Source organism: Cyprinus carpio, chromosome A5, assembly GCF_018340385.1.
Source record: "Cyprinus carpio isolate SPL01 chromosome A5, ASM1834038v1, whole genome shotgun sequence".
In the NCBI taxonomy this organism is placed as follows: Eukaryota; Metazoa; Chordata; class Actinopteri; order Cypriniformes; family Cyprinidae; genus Cyprinus; species Cyprinus carpio.
In genome coordinates, this window is record NC_056576.1 from 36,037,801 (window position 1) to 36,054,431 (window position 16,631).

General features: G+C 41.1%; 1 protein-coding gene across 1 annotated transcript; it reads right to left on the reverse strand.

Annotated features, from left to right (window-relative positions):
* Positions 1–1,116: 1,116 nt before the first annotated feature.
* Positions 1,117–8,513, reverse strand: LOC109078066 (zinc finger CCHC domain-containing protein 8-like). The gene is made up of 14 exons (XM_042757076.1): positions 8,333–8,513; positions 7,801–7,843; positions 7,640–7,714; positions 7,292–7,397; positions 7,132–7,209; positions 6,936–7,039; positions 6,779–6,844; positions 6,648–6,708; positions 6,388–6,515; positions 6,072–6,208; positions 5,866–5,975; positions 5,318–5,404; positions 5,132–5,240; positions 1,117–2,148 (listed from the first exon to the last, which is right to left on the reverse strand). Exons 1-14 carry the CDS (start codon positions 8,466–8,468, stop codon positions 1,382–1,384), a joined length of 2,007 nt encoding a protein of 668 aa, XP_042613010.1. The 5' UTR covers positions 8,469–8,513; the 3' UTR covers positions 1,117–1,381.
* Between the last annotated feature and the right edge of the window lie 8,118 nt (positions 8,514–16,631).

Here is a 16,631-nt window from a genome sequence, read left to right on the forward strand (position 1 = left end):
CTTACGAAATTATTATTGATTACAAACGGGGTTATATCTGACTATTTTCACACACACACACACACACACACACACACACACACACACTTAATTGACTTCTTTACTAAATTGCATGACTGCTATGAGACACCCATGTTTCGGACCCATGCTTATTTGATAACTTTATTTTTTAAGATTAAGTGTTTTTTCCAAGGCATGGTTAGATGCCAGTGTTTCCTGACATAACTATACAAAAATTTGATTTCAAGAACAGTATCATAGCTATTAAACTATGTTGTTATGATTGTAATTCTGTATTTAACCTCAGAACATTCTCAAAGTAAAAAGAGCTGCTGCTAAAGTCTGATTTTGAGGAGGCTGTGCTTTAAAATGTAATTATTATATTAACTAAACTAAATTAACTAAATTCAAGAATGAAGGAATCTGAAAGTCTGACAGTAATCAGCGTGTTGGAAAAATACTTGATTAAATGAGAAAAACTCGCAGGGAGACTCATTTTAGGATCATTTGTTGCTAATATTTAGAAAAAATCATTAATTCTAGTTAAAGTGTTAATGTTGTTGTGTTTTTATTCTTTTTTGTAATGTCCATAAAGTTTTTGATTATAAGTTTTAGTGCTAGTTTATTTAGTTTTAGCTATTTTAATTTTTTAGTGAAGATAATAACCCTGCTCTCTAGAGTGGAAAGGTGTAATTGAATATTAGTAATAATAACTAACCTTTTTTTAAATTTTATTTTATAAAGCAGCTTTACACTAAAAATTACACTCAGAAACTCTTCACTGAGTTTATAGAATGGACTCATTATATTGATTATTATTTGTCTTTATGCCCCCAAATAGCAAGTTATATTTCAAGTATTACAAAATGGCACAAAATAGTCACTGAACATTCAACTTTAATAATATATATTTAGTTCTTTTAAGATGTAATAATATTCTGCTATTTCATTTTCAGTACTGTACTTACTCCTGAAAACATCAACCCCAGAACAACATATAAACAGGATTTTTAGATTTATTTTTGTTTTATCAGTTATATATATTTAGTTTATTAGAGTTTGTACTAATGAAATTCTAACCAAAAAAAAAAAATGTAATAAAGTGCAAGGATTTCATTTTAAGTTGAAGTTAAAACTTTTAATTCAGTGAGAATTCTTAAGAAACGTATTCTGAAATATATTCACAATAACGACTGTAATTACAGAAAACTGAATAATAATAATCACACAAGTATCCACAGTCAGTTAATAATCAGGTACAAACCAAATGAAAGCTTTTTGTGTTTTTAAAAATCACAGGATAGAAGTAAAAAAAGATACAAAGCACCAAAGTAAAACGACATACAACAGGATGGTGATTAGAGAAAACAGTAAAAACACATTATTTCTTGTTCCGGGCCTGACTTCTCGGCGAGCTTTTCAGTAAATCTCGAATCTTGAGGTAGACCCCCGTAGCTTCAGCCACCTCCGTAAACTCAGGCGTGTCCTCAAACGGAATAATTCCCGCAGCGAACCTGCTCCGGTGTGGGACGAGCGTGACTTTATTGATGGCGGGCTCCTCCTCTCGCGTGTTTATCTGAGGAGAGTCCGGAGCTCCATTTGTTGCTTCATGATTACTGTCTTCCTGGTGAACTTCATCCAGGACGGTGATGTCACTCATCTCTGCTTGCACGTCGATGGCGTGTTTTTCCCGTTCATCCATCCTCTCCTCCTCACAAACGTTAGGTGAAGAAGGCGTGCTCTCGACTTCACACGCATGGCTCGAGTCCTCTGTCTTTTCCGCGTCCTCCTCCGAGTCGAGTCTCAGGGACGTGACCACACTGGGGGAGCTTGGGACGGGGGTCTCAGAGTCGCTGCTGGTCGTGGTGTCTGTCTTCTCCAGGGCTGCCCAAAGAAGCCTCTGCTGCTGCTCCAGCTCCTCCAGACTCAGCCCGTCCTCAGACTCCTCCCCCTCGGGCAAGCCTCGCGCGTGAGTGGACGGGGAACCGTGTGTGGGAGGAGTCGGCGGTGGAGTGCCCTTGGGGACGGGTGGTGTGGACGGAGGTGTTCCCGGCGGGAGAGGAGGAGCCGCAGATGAGGAGGCGGAGCCGGGAGGGAGCGGAGGGTGGAACTGGAAACCATCGGATCTAACCCGAGACATGACATGTTCTGTAGAAGAATAGAAACTAAATCATAATAAACTGTTGTTGTTGTTGTTTTTCAGTGATGCACTAATATTTGAGCATGGTCCTGGAGTGGGCTCCCAGTCTCCCGAACGCTCTTTATCATCTTACGACCAATGCGCACAAAATTACGTCAGATATCCTCATTAACACAGCTGATTTTGGTCTTAAGTGAACGTCAACAGATGAGAAAGGAAACGCATGTGTAACAGCACTTTCAGATCCGCGTGCGTTCGCTGTTAAGGAGACAGCAGCCTAATAAACATCTGCTGCCTGTCACTGAAGAATAACAGAGTAAAGATTGCAGACAAACTCTGAAGTGGGCTTGAGAAAGCCTTTTTGTCTGAAAGTTTGAAATCGCTTTGAAAAGCTTATAGATTCATTTTTATTGTTAAAACTGAAGTTTGGGACAGAGTGGGAACTCGTGTTTTAGCATGAATTAGCATGTTGCTAGCATGATTTAACATGAATAAGCATGTTATTAGCATGATTTAACGTGAATTAGCATGTTGCTAGCATGATTTAATGTGAATTAGCATGTTGATAGGATGATTTAACGTGAATTAGCATGTTGCTAGCATGATTTAACGTGAATTAGCATGTTGCTAGCATGATTTAACGTGAATTTGCATGTTGCTAGCATGATTTAACGTGAATAAGCATGTTGGTAGCATGATTTAACGTGAATTAGCATGTTGCTAACGTGAATTTGCATGTTGCTAGCATGATTTAACGTGAATTAGCATGTTGATAGCATGATTTAACATGAATTAGCATGTTGCTAACGTGAATTAGCATGTTGCTAGCATGATTTAACATGTTGCTAGCATGATTTAAGGCCCGTTCACACCAAGGACGATAACTATAAAGATAACGATAAAGATATAGTTCTTAAAATTGTTTTCAGTATTAAAGAACAGCAGAGTCCACACCACAACTATAACGATAAAGACAAAGAAAAACGATATCGTTGGAATCACTTTCAAAACTATTTTTTTCCAGCTGATGAATGATAAAAAAATAGACAGCCAATCAGAATCCATCCTGCTGTAATGAGCTCGAGAATTTAAAGCGGCAGACGAGCGTGCGCTTAGAATAAACAGAAGATATCGTTCGCTCGTGTGGACGCTAATATCGTTATCTTTATAGTTATTCTTGGTGTGAACGGGCCTTTTAGGTGTATTAACAAGTCACTAACACGATTTTACGTGAATTAGCATGTTGCTAGCATGATTAGCATGCTAATAACACGTTGTTAACATGTTAACATTTTTAACATTATTAGAATGTTATTAACATGTTGTTAACTTGATTAGCATGTTTCTAGCATGATTAGCATGTTGTTAACACTGATTAGCATGTTACTAGCATGTTTTAACATGATTAGCACATTATTAACATGTTATTAGCATGTTGTTAGCATGATCAGCATGTTTCTAACGTGATTGGCCAGTTATTTTATTAGCATGTTGTTAGCATGTTACTAGCATGTTTAAGCATGATTAGTGTGTTACTAGCATGTTGTTAACATGGTCCTAGCATGTTTAAACATGATAAGTGTGTTAGTAGCATGTTGTTAACATGTTACTAGCATGTTTTATACCGTGATTAGCAAGTTACTAGCATATTAACATGTCTTTAACATGTTTCTAATATGATTAGATTAGCATGTTGTAAGCATGATAAGAACGTTACCTGCATGTTTCTAACAGGATTACCTTGTTACTAGCATGTTGTTAACATGTTACTAGCATGTTTTTAGTATGATAAGCAAATTACTAGCATGTTTCTATCATGATTAGCATGTTACTAGCATGTTGCTAACATGTTACTAGCATGTTTTAGTATGATAAGCAAATTACTAGCATGTTTCTATCATGATAAGCATTTTACTAGCATGTTGCTAACATGTTACTAGCATGTTTTTAGTATGATAAGCAAATTACTAGCATGTTTCTATCATGATTAGCATGTTACTAGCATGTTGTTAGCATCTTGTTAACATGATTGGCAAATTACTAGCATGTTTCTATCATGATTAGCAAATTACTAGCATGTTTCTATCATGATTAGCATGTTACTAGCATGTTTCTATCATGATTAGCATGTTACTAGCATGTCTTTGCGTTAGCTGTTAAAGACACAGCAGCCTAATAAACACCTGCTGCCTGTCACTGAAGAACATCATTCACTGATCTTGACTGAATATCTTTGGTCACTTTAACTTTAGGATTAATCTATATTTTATTTGTGAAAACAAAAACTATGTAGTGTTTCTAAACTTTTGGCTTCAGTTGTTTATTTATGCTGCTGCTAATTGATTAGTTTGTGCCTATTTTATAAGTGACTGTGTAACAATGTAACGTTAGTCTAGTAGTTTTGCTGTGGTGTTTTTGTTAAAGCTGCAGGCTAACGTTCCTCTCGCAGTGTTCTGTAGGCTCATGCTGTTCAGCTGCAACAGAACGCTTTGTATACAGACACACAATACATATATTCAGCATCTGAATGTTTGACTTTTTCATTATTATTATTTTTTTTTACCTTATTGGAATCGAAATTAGGAATCAGAATTGATCAAATTCAAACAATGCCCAACCCTAGCAGGGCTGATTAATCATAATTGCTTCCACAATAAAAGTTTGTTTACATAATATATGTTTGTGTTTATTTGTATGTATATTTAAATACACACACATGCATAAATATATTACATATTTAAATTTAAATGTTTATATGCAAAGGTTTTTTAATAAATGTGACTAACCTTTTCAGATTGTTGGCTAAATGAAAACTTTAATTTCGGTATTGTAAAAAATAATAATAATGTCAGTGCATCACTAGCCTTTGTGTAGGATCCTCAGACATCACTATGTGAAAAACAGTGTAAGACGACAAGCTGTGTGACGCACACATCATTTCAACCTCTAGCAAGTATTTCTGCTGCAAAAGCTGGCAGCGCTGCAGTGTACCTGACTCTGTCTCCATATCAGACTCGTGGGGGTCCGGATCTGATCTGCGTTTCTTTGTCTCCTGGGCCGTGGATCCAGACTCATGACGCCTCTTACTGCAGCTGGAGCCCTGCTCATTAACAAGCTCGTTAACTGTTTGGGAAACATGAATAACGGCAATAAACTGAAAAAAACAGATGCTTTTACCGTTGGAAAGTTACTGCTTAAAAAAGCAGCGAAATTTTGCTTCCACTGCTGAGGCTGCATTGGAATAGAGCCGAAAGACCTGTAGTCCTGTAAATCATAAAACACACACATTACAACCTCAATTAATTCATGGATCAGATAATCTTTAAAACAGGCATACTGGCATAAACAAGCAGATAATTAATAATATATAACCATATAAGCCTGCATTTGTAATATGCATGTCAGTAATAGAGTTGTGAAGATATCTTTTGCTAAAGTTGTTTGTTTGGACGCGTCATTATTGCAGGGGATCTTCTGTATTAATTCTTTCAGTCTCCATAATTCTTTATTAATTGATTATTCTTATACAAAAGTAATACAGCTCTGTCTTTGTTTCTCAACATGATCCCAGTGGTTAAACCATTCATTTCAAAGAAACCTCCAAGAATGAAATGATGTGTGCAATAACAAACACGCACATTAGAAATGTTCCTCTGAATGGATGGCACTTCTTGTTCTTATCATTTATAAATGATAAGCTGTTAGGTGAGCGTGTGTTCACTTACATCTCTCACGCTGGGTGCTGCAGAACAGTTGAAGCCAGGGAAGTCAACCAGCTTTGAGACATCGTAAGAGATCTTTTGGCTGTGGTTACTTTCATCTCCATCGTTCGATCCTTGCAGAGAAACGTAAAGAGTCCTTCTTGAGTCATGTTTACGACAGGGGAAAACCCTTAGGAATCATCACACCCCTACAATTAAGTGGATCTTACCATCGTACAGCGTCAGGCCGGAGTTCTCCGTCTCGGCTTCTTTCAGCCAGCCCGGCGGGTAACCCAGCTCCCTCATGCGATAGATGAACGGAGGAAGAGTGTTCGTAGTGATCCCCAGAGCACCGAGGAGCTCTTGACTACACAGAGACAAGATAAAGCATACTTCAACCGGGTTGATTTTCATTAAAATGATGCTTGATGAATGAAGACGGGTTTGTGAGGAATTGCAGGTGAGTAAATGATGATCTGAAACTTGTTTTGTTTACACTTCTGTTCAGAAAAGATTTAAGGAAATGTGCTTCACGGGGAGGCTGACCTCAATACTCCTGGCTTGTACTGTGCAAAGCGCTCCTCCACCTCTTCTGCGTGGTAGCGCTGGCTGCTCTGACTGGTGTTCTGCGAAAACTCCTTCCTCTTTTCACTGATACGAGTCATATCTTTGGGTGAACAGTCAGAAACACACTGATTCATTACTCGGTTGCAAACGACCTCACGTCGATTTCAAAACATGAAGATTTGTGTGTAAGAACTGATCTAGTATGAGCAGAAACAGTGTCTGTAAGTGAAGAGAAGCACCTCTGGACAGTCTCGCAGCTGGTGGTCCTCAGAGCAGCAGTTAAAACAGCACGGCCTCGGCCTGCGAACACAGCATAAATAAGCAAGTCTTGCAATGCTTTAAATGCTGCTATAGTGAACTCTTGCCATACCTTTTCACCTTTCTCTGCACCTCTTGGCCCTCGAGGGCGACGATCTGGTCAAAGATCTGCTGATATCTTTGCAGAAATGATTCAGGAGCAGTGATGCATGCAGGCATGATTGAAACAGACTAAAAGCACTGTCTAGAGCGATTAGTGTTTAGGATACTTGGGGACCTCCCATCCGTCGGTCAGCTGTGGGCTTTCATTCAGCAGCGGCTGGCCGAGTTTATCAACACAGAAGCTGGTGAAGTACAGAACACTCCCTATCACCTTCAAACCGAGAACAGGAAGTGCGGGTTTAGTTTGTGGTGGATTGTAAGCGCGTCAGAATAACATGTGCTGGCTCGGTGTGCAGAACTCACACTGAAGGCATTCTTCACGTGGGTGGAGTCACTGGAGGTCTTCACTTTGTAGCTCTCCTCCATAACGAAACCTGAATGCTGTGAACACAAACAGCAGCGTGTGACGCAGCGCACTGATGAAGACTGCTGTAAGACACGTCCAGGGACAGTGAAGACGTACCTGCGGCTTGACATGAAGAGCAGAGCCTTCCGGGTCACTTCTACACTCTTCTAGCCTCTTCTGGACAAGACAGCAGATGAAGTCCTCCATCTCTTTCCGACACTGCCTAAACACACACACACACACACACACACACACACACACACACACACACACAATGTTATTGATTTGATTTAATTTTATAAAACAGACACAGACACACACACACACACAGAGAGAGAGAGAGAGAGAGACACACACACACACACACACACACACACACACACACACACACACACACACACACACACACACACACACACACACACAGAGAGAGAGACACACACACACACACACACACACACAAACCTGGAGATGATGTTGTTTCCATAATTAATTTGACAGAGTGGCCCATCGATCTGGGGATCTTGTATCTTCATCCTCCTGGAACACAACAGTTCTCTGACAGTCAACAGATGAATGAAAGATCAGTTTAAGCTCTCAGTGACAGAAGCGCACTCTGTACTCACGCAGGACGACTTAATGTGTTCAACCTTCTCTTCAGCTCCTCATGTGGATCAGCATTAAGGTACAAACTCTGAGGCTCAATATAGAGAGAGAGAGAGACAGATAGAGAGAGAGAGAGAGCGAGAGAGACAGAGAGAGAGAGAGAGAGAGAGAGAGACAGAGAGAGAGAGCGAGAGAGAGAGAGGGAGACAGCAGGAATTTGTGTGTGTGTGTGTGTGTGAGAGAGAGAGAGAGAGAGAGAGAGAGAGAGAGACGAGGGTCACAGTCAGTCAGGTGTTCTCTACATCATCAGAGACAGATGACTCCGAGGATCTGATATATCACTAGCAGAATGTGAAAGATTGGAGTTTCAGTATGCTTTTATTTTTTCAGATAAAAACATTCCAAAATAGCAAAACAACAGTTATAATATGGATTAAATATCATAAAAATGAATAAATTCTGTGCTATCGCTGCAGACTGAACCCTGTTTCTATCTCTACACATTACTCTGCACGAGCTTCAGGTGAACGCGTCGCGTGATTATAAGGATATTCTCCGCCTTCAGACGCGCGGCTGTTTCTCCGCACGCTTCTAATGTCTCCCGCAGACGCTGCTCATCCTCGACGCCTCCGCGCTCCGACGCTCTCTCCTCGAGCTGCTCGCTGTCTCCGGACTCCACCGCAGCCATGTTTGACGCGCGCTCGCTGACGCGTGGCCGCTGATTGGCTCGGAGACCGGGACCCGGAAGTAACGTCCGTGTAAACATGCGGTCTGCTGATCGCGGTGAAGAAGCTTGATCTGTGGTGTGTTCGGTGTTCTCACGCTCGTGTGTTGCTGTGTGCAGCATCATGACTCACAACTCGTTTAATGGCTCTCAAAAAAGTACCTGGACCAGCTCAAACCAGCTAACACTAGCAATGAGCTTAGACTGGTTCTAGTTTTTTTATTTTATTTTTTTTAGCAGGAAAGAAAACACGAATTTCATCGTCCTTTAATTTTCCAAAAGGTTAAATCACTGCGGGTTCTTGTTTTTCCAGCGTGTTTTCCTTGTCTTGATTGTTAATCAATTAAATGCATCTATTAATGTGCAATAATAATTATATGTGGTTTATTATTGTTCATAATCAAGATTTCTTTTTCTTTTTTTTTTCATAGTAATGTTAACCCTCTGGTGTTGTTCGGTCATTTTAGACTGGACAAAAAAATCTTTACAAATTTTAAAAATCGCTACTTCATCGGAATGGTACGAAACTTGATCTCTTTTTTTGACCGCAAATAAATAAATAAAAATAAAAATTGTGGAGTTGGTTCCAAAAAGCTAAATGGCCCTAAAAAAAATAGTCACACTTGTGTGGTTCACGATTGGAAAATAAGCAAAACTACAAAAATACAGAGATTTGTGTATGTACATTTACATTTAATCATTTAGCAGAGGCTTTTATCCAAAGCGACTTACAAATGAGAACAATAGAAGCAATCAGACCAACAAGAGAACAACAACGGTATACAAGTGCTATGACAAGTCTCAGTTAGTCTAGTACAGAACACGTAGCAAGGTTTTTTTTTTTTCCAAGAATAGGATAAACAAGAAAAGAAAAGGTAAGTGCTAGTATTAGTTAGTCAGGTGCTGGTGAAAAAGATGAGTCTTTAGATGTTTTTTGAAAATGAGTAAAGACTCAGCTGTTCGAACTGAGATCGGGAGGTCATTCCACCAGCTGGGAGCAGTCCAGGAAAAAGTCCTTGAGAGTGATTTTGAACCTCTTTGGGATGGAGCCACAAGACGTCGTTCACTTGCAGAGGGCAAACTTCTGGAGGGTGCATAAGATTGAACTAGTGAGCTTAGGTATGTTGGCGCCGTGCCAGTGGTCGTTTTGTAGGCAAGCATCAGTACCTTGAATTTGATGCGAGCGGCTACTGGTAGCCAGTGTAACCTGATGAGGAGAGGAGTAACATGAGCTGTTTTTGGCTCATTGAAGACAACCCTCGCGGCTGCATTCTGGATCAGTTGTAGAGGCTTGATAGTACATGCAGGAAGGCCCGCCAGGAGAGCATTGCAATAGTCCAGTCTGGAGAGAACAAGAGCTTGGACAAGAAGTTGGGTGGCTTGCTCTGACAGGAAGGGTCTAATCTTCCTAATGTTGTATAAGGCAAATGTGCAGCACCGGGTCGTTGTAACAATGTTGTCTGTGAAGCTTAACTGATGATCGATCACAACTCCTAGGTTTCTGGCTGTGCTGGAAGGAGTTATGGTTGATGAACCCAGCTGTATAGAGTAGTTGTGATGTAACGATGGGTTAGCTGGAACCACCAGCAGTTCTTTCTTAGTAAAGTTGAGCTGAAGGTGATGATCATTCATCCAGCTAGAAATGTCTCCTGTCCAGGAGGTTGTTCTATACAAGAAACTTGAGCCCCTTTCACACTGCACATTGGACCCGGAAAATTGCCGGAACATTGCCGGGTTGCCTTCTGTGTGAATGCAAACACATCTCGGGATTGATCCCGGGTCGGGGACCTAGTAACATTTCCGGGTTCAGTCCCGGAATGAGCGCTGTGTGAACAAAAGCCAGAACTAATGCTGTAAAGGGTGTGTCGTAGTGATGACGCACGTTATCGCGCGACTCTTTTACCGGGTGTTTTGAAGGCAGATCAGTGTTCGCGATGAAAAAAATATGTGCAAACTGTAATGAAGCAGAGATTAGTTAGTTCCTCACTTTCCACGCTGAAGCTGAGATTGTTCGCTAGGTTAAGTGAAAGTTAACGTGCCTAGCGTTTTCGACTCGTACATTACACGTAACATCCTGATGTCACGTGTGTTTACGGGACCTTCACGGGTTGTGTGTGAACGCAAGCAAATATTCCGGGTAATCACTGGCAGTGTGAAAGTGCAAAATCTAGCGTCCCGGGAACAATTGCCGGGACACATTACCCGTGTATTTTCCGGAATCGCAGTGTGAAAGGGACTATATAGAGTTGGTTGAACACAACTCTCTCAAGTGTCTTTGCAATGATTGGAAGAAGGGATACCGGTCTGTAGTTTTCTAGAAATGTTGGATTTAAAGATGGTTTCTTAAGCAGTGGGCTTACCCAAGCCTGCTTAAACGCGGAAGGAACTGTACCAGAGTGAAGCAAGGTGTTGATAATGTGAGTAAATAAAGTGAGTGAAATTGATGTGACGTGACATACAGCCAAGTATGGTAACCCATACTCGGAATTCGTGCTCTGCTTTTAACCCATCCAAAGTGCACACACACAGCAGTGAACACACACACCGTGAACACACACCCGGAGCAGTGGACAGCCATTTTATGCTGCGGCGCCTGGGGAGCAGTTGGGGGTTCGGTGCCTTGCTCAAGGACACCTCAGTCGTGGTATTGAAGGTGGAGAGAGTGCTGTATATTCACTCCCCCCCACCTACAAAATGAAGGTATTACTGAAGAAGAAATGGCCTGAAGGAGGTGAGTGGGAATAGGATCAAGTGGACAAGTAGTAGGATGACTAGACAGGATAAGTTTGGAAACGTCCATCGCTGAGAGTGGAGAGAAGGAGGAGAGAGAATGTATATTTATCGTTATGAAGTTATCATCCGTCTGCGGTGTGGAAAATTGGTTACTGATGGTTCTTGTCTTATTTGTGAAGAAAACCTTAAAGTCATCACCTGTAAGAGTCGATAAAGGAGGAAGTGGAGGCGGACTAAGAAGTGAAGAGTTTTGAAAATTGTGCAAGAGTCAGAACAGTTGTTAATTTTGTTGTGGTAGTATGATGTTTTAGCAGTAGAGACATCTGCAGAGAAGGAAGAGAGGAGAGACTGATACACACTGAGGTCGGTAGAGTTTCTTGATTTGTGCCACTTCCTCTCTGCAGCCCTGAGTTTAGAGCGATGTTCACGGAGAACATCGGACAGCCAGGAGGCAGATGGGGTGGTGCGTGCTGGTCAAGATGACAGTGGGCAAAAGTTGTCCAAGCAAGAGGTCAGAGTGGAGCAAAGAGTGTCAGTAGCACTGTTCACCTCCAGAGCTGAAAACTGAGTGAGTGAAGGAAGTGAGGATGAAACCAAAGAGGACAGGCAAGATGGAGAGAGTGAGCGTAGGTTCCGTCGAAAGGTGACCTGCGGTAGAGTGTGTGCCACTTCAGGAGTAAGTGTAAGGTTAGCAGTTATGAGGAAGTGGTCTGAGGTGTGCATTGGAGCAACTAAAGTGTTGTCCATGGAGCAACAGCGCATGTAGATGAGGTCCAGTTGAACAGAAAGAGCTTTATTGCCAAGTATGCTTATGCATACAAGGAATTTTTTTAGTGACATAAGCTTCCAGTACACAGAGACAACAACAACACAAAAAAACAAAAACAAATTGCAAATAAATAAATTGTATGAACAGTTGTGCTATAGATGATAATGGAATAGAATAGAGTAAGATGCAGAGATGTACTTGGATAGAGGGGTAACATATATATATAAGAATATTGCACATTTTTATTGCATAAGTGGGGAACATTTAACTGTTCATGAGGTAGATTGCCTGGGGGAAGAAACTGTTCTTGTGCCTGACTGTCCTGGTATTTGCGGCTCTGAAGCGCCGGCCAGATGGCAAAAGTTCAAAAAGGGGGTAACTTGGATGAGAGGGATCCAGAGTGATTTTCTGAGCCCTTTTCCTCACTCTGGATATATACAGTTCTTGAAGGGTGGGCAGGGGAGTACCAATAATCCTTTCAGCATTCCGAACCGTTCTCCGTAGTCTTCTGATGTCTGATTTTGTAGCTGAACCAAACCAGACAGTTATTGAAGTACACAGGACAGACTCAATGACGGCTGAGTAGAACTGTTTCAGCAGCTCCTGTGGCAGGTTAAACTTACTCAGCTGGCGAAGGAAGTACAACCTTTGTTGGGCCTTTTTAACAGTGGAGTCAATGTGATTGTCCCACTTCAGGTCCTGAGAGATGGTGGTGCCCAGGAACCTGAATGACTCCACTGCAGCCACAGTGCTGTCTATGATGGTGAGTGGGGGGAGTGCAGGGGGGTTTCTCCTGAAGTCCACGATCATCTCCACTGTTTTGAGAGTGTTCAGCTCCAGGTTGTTAAGACTGCACCAGACAGCCAGCTGCTCAACCTCTTGTCTGTAAGCAGACTCGTCACCATCCTGGATGAGACCGATGAGTGTGGTGTCGTCTGCAAACTTCAGGAGCTTGACAGAGGAGTCTTTAGAGGTGCAGTCGTTGGTGTAGAGGGAGAAGAGCAGTGGGGAGAGAACACATCTCCGAGGGGCACCAGTGTTGGAGGAGCAGCTGTTGGACATGAATTTCCTCAGTCTCACTAGCTGTTGCCTATCTGTCAGAAAGCTGGTGATCCACTGACAGATAGAGCTAGGAACAGAGAGCTGGGTCAGTTTGGTCTGGATGGCTGTTGGGATGATGGTGTTGAAAGCCGAACTAAAGTCCACAAAATGGATCCTCACATAAGTCCCTGTTTTGTCCAGATGTTGCAGGATGAAGTGCAATCCCATGTTGATTGCATCATCCACGGACCTGTTTGCTCGGTAAGCAAACTGCAGGGGGTCCAGTGATGTCCTTCAGATAAGCCAGAACCAGTTTTTCAAACGACTTCATGACGACAGACGTTAAAGAGAGTGTGAGAAATCCTTATTTGTCCGGGAAAGCAGAAGGATTTCATCCGTTTTGTTGGGTAGAGAGCGGAGATTTGCCAGATGGATGCTAGGCAACGGCGTTCGAAATCCGCGCTTCCTGTATCTAACGAGCGCACCAGCTCGCTTTCCCCATCTGCGCTTTTTGAAGCATTTGAGCAGCGCCGCTGCTCCACCGACAACAACGTTCAGTAAAACGTCCAAATTGAAATCCGGTAAAAGATTTTGTGGTGTGTTCTGCCGAATGTTCAGCAGTTCATTCCTGGTGAAACTGATCGTGTTTGACAAACAAAAAACTGGAAAAACGAACAAAAACAGTACAAACACTGGAGAGCCAAGCACTGAAGCAGCCGTCTGCGGCGCCGTCGAGGTACATTGGTTACTTGATTTGTGAGTCCCTGTAGTAGACGCTCGCTTGAGATCAAATGAGGCGAGCAGAGTGTTGAAGTCAGCAGCCTGGGGTTTATCTAGGTGGATGTTGAAGTCAACGAGTAGCACCAGAGGAGTACCATCCTCAGAAAAGCTTGATAGTAACACATCCAACTCCTCCAAGAAGTTTCCCAATTGACCTGGGGGACGATAAACATACAAAGTGGATGTTAACAGGGTGTGTTATAGTAATTGCATGTGATTCAAATGAACCATTACCTGTAAGAGATGGTTGAAGATCAAATTTCCATTCTTTTGAGACCAAGCAGACCAGTACCTCCACCTCTCCCAGTCGTACGAGGGGTGTGGGAACAAGTGAAATGAGTGGAGAGGGCTGCGGGAGTGGCAGTGTCTTCAGGTTTGATCCAAGTCTCAGTCAGTGCCATGAGGTTGAGACCGGAATGAGTAGCAATAGAAGAAATGAAATCTGCTTTGTTAACAGCAGACTGGCAGTTCCAGAGACCAACTGGAATAGAGAGTAAAGTAGTCGAGGTCAGAGGGACAGGGCGTAGATTTTTGGGATAGGCCTGCCTCCAACGTACAGTGCGTGCTCTCCAAGTATTAGTAGTAATAGTAGAGATCTGAAAGCATATAGTGAGTACAAGTGACCTAAATAAGTACTTGAGAACAAGCTATACAAAAAGAAAAGAAAGGGAAGAAAAGCAATACTCAAGTGCCCTGTCGTGTCCTTGCTTGGTGGAGTCGCGCAGGTAGAGTCAATGGTCTTTACACTCGTCGGTCTTCATACGAGGGCTGCCGCGACCGCTGCCGCGGTGAACTACCTACTTTTATATTTGCCTGATTAACTGTTACTGAAGTCAGCTGGCCACGCCTTACTATTTAGCAGACCGAAACTGGGGAGTCCCACGATAGGCAAACACAAGAACAAATGCCACTTCAGCACGTATTTACCACGGTAATAGAAACACACTAAATGAAACAATGTTTCCTAGCAACGAAGGTCCGCACTGTAGTCTAATGAGAAAACAAGGCAAAACACTTACAAACTGCTGTCCTTTTCTGTTGCTCGAGTGTTTCTTCTGTGTATATATATATATATATATATATATATATATAATTTATTTTTTGTGTGTGTGTACAGTCTACAAATCATTCATGATGCAGAAAAAAGTGCACAGCATGACACACACATATGAACTAGTGTGACTGTAACACAAAGCATGTTCTTGCAAATACTTGAAATAAAAACAGTAATTTAGCCACAAAACACACACACACTCACACACACACTCACACACACACACACACACACACACACACACACACACACACACACACACACACACACACATTCATAAATGAACTGGTGTGGCTTTTACAATATGGCAAAATTGAGCGAGAAGTCTCAAATAAGAGGTTGAAATCAGATTGATTAACCTCTGATAATGCATTCCTGTTCATATTTGTTACATTTTGGTTGCATAAACCACTTAGACTAGTCTTAAAAAGTTTTTTTCTTCATAATAAACTTTCATAACTTTTTTAATAGTCTGTTATAAAAAGGGAGAATTGTCTAATTTGACTCCAAAAAGTAGGTCTGATTACGTCTTGGCTAGTTACTAGTTGGTCAAACTACTTCTTAAGTATATGTTTCTATGTTTATGCAACTGACCCCTGATGATATGTGTAATAAAACGCTTTCTTTGTGTTCAGGTTCGAATGTAGTACAATTAATGCAAAAATATTTCAAAACCAACATTTCAACCAAAAAAAAAAAAATACTTTACAAAAAGTTTTATTTGAGAATGTCTTAATATAATTCTAAATCCACAAAAATAAATATGTGTGTCTAAAAAACCTATAAGCCCTTTTATATCAAGCTATACATGAATCTAGTGGCGAAACCACAGATTTTTACTCCCACCAGATGGCACTAATCTGCCTTCAAAAATTAGATTTTAAAGGCATTGTCCCATTTTACCATAAAATACTGCCAGAATTGAAAAGTAATATAAAATTATTAGAAAAAAATATATATTATTCTCAATGGGAAAAACTGATCATAATTATTCCATAAATATTAAACAGTACCATGAAATTCTCTCAAAATACAAAAGAAAAAACTGTTATTGAAAAAAAAATGTATTACATTGATTTTACTGAAAATAAATAAAGTTACATTTCAGGTGTCACTTTTGACGGTGAACAACACAAGTGTGACTCCCGAATGAACAACACCAGTGGCTTAAATGAAGAAAATAAAGACTTTTTGTACTGTATATGATCAGATAATTCTTCAAATGAATTAAATTTCAGTTTATTTATTATATTTACTCATTTCTTTTGTAGGATCCGATGCTCCCTCTCTTTCTCAGACACAGACGTTCACAGTGAAAACCAACCCAGCTACCATGTTAAATTTGCTATTTTTGCTGGAGCTGTCTTTGGCCATGCAGCCTTGACCTTGACATTTCTGAGCGGACTGATCAACAGTTCATTTCCACAGTTACAGGAAGAAACACAGCTCCAGTTTTTAGACCTCCATCCCTTTAGCTCTGGCCCGGTCTTTCAATCTCTTCAGCTCAAGGCCTTCCATCAATCACAGACAGCAGTGTGTTTGCATTTCTAACAGAAGACTTTAGGGTTCATTGAAATAGCATGGTCTAGTCTTGTGCTTGTACTTCAGCAATTTTGGCATTACAAAAGCCACATCCTTGTTTAAACAGGTAAGACCAGTTATGAATTAATGTCATAAAAACATCTGGGTGAATTATGTAACCCCGGTTCTCTGAGCAGGGAACGTGATGCTGCATTAGTCGCTAATGCAA

What these genes read in the sequence shown, in the direction of transcription:
- LOC109078066 (XM_042757076.1), bottom strand. Translation starts at nt 8,468, where the DNA reads ATGGCTGCGGTGGAGTCCGGAGACAGCGAGCAGCTCGAGGAGAGAGCG. An exon ending in CGCGCGTCTGAAGGCGGAGA is followed by an intron (nt 7,844 to 8,332) that starts ATATCCTTATAA and finishes ATGCTGATCCAC; the next exon opens with ATGAGGAGCTGAAGAGAAGG. An exon ending in TGATATGGAGACAGAGTCAG is followed by an intron (nt 2,149 to 5,131) that starts GTACACTGCAGC and finishes ATTCTTCTACAG; the next exon opens with AACATGTCATGTCTCGGGTT.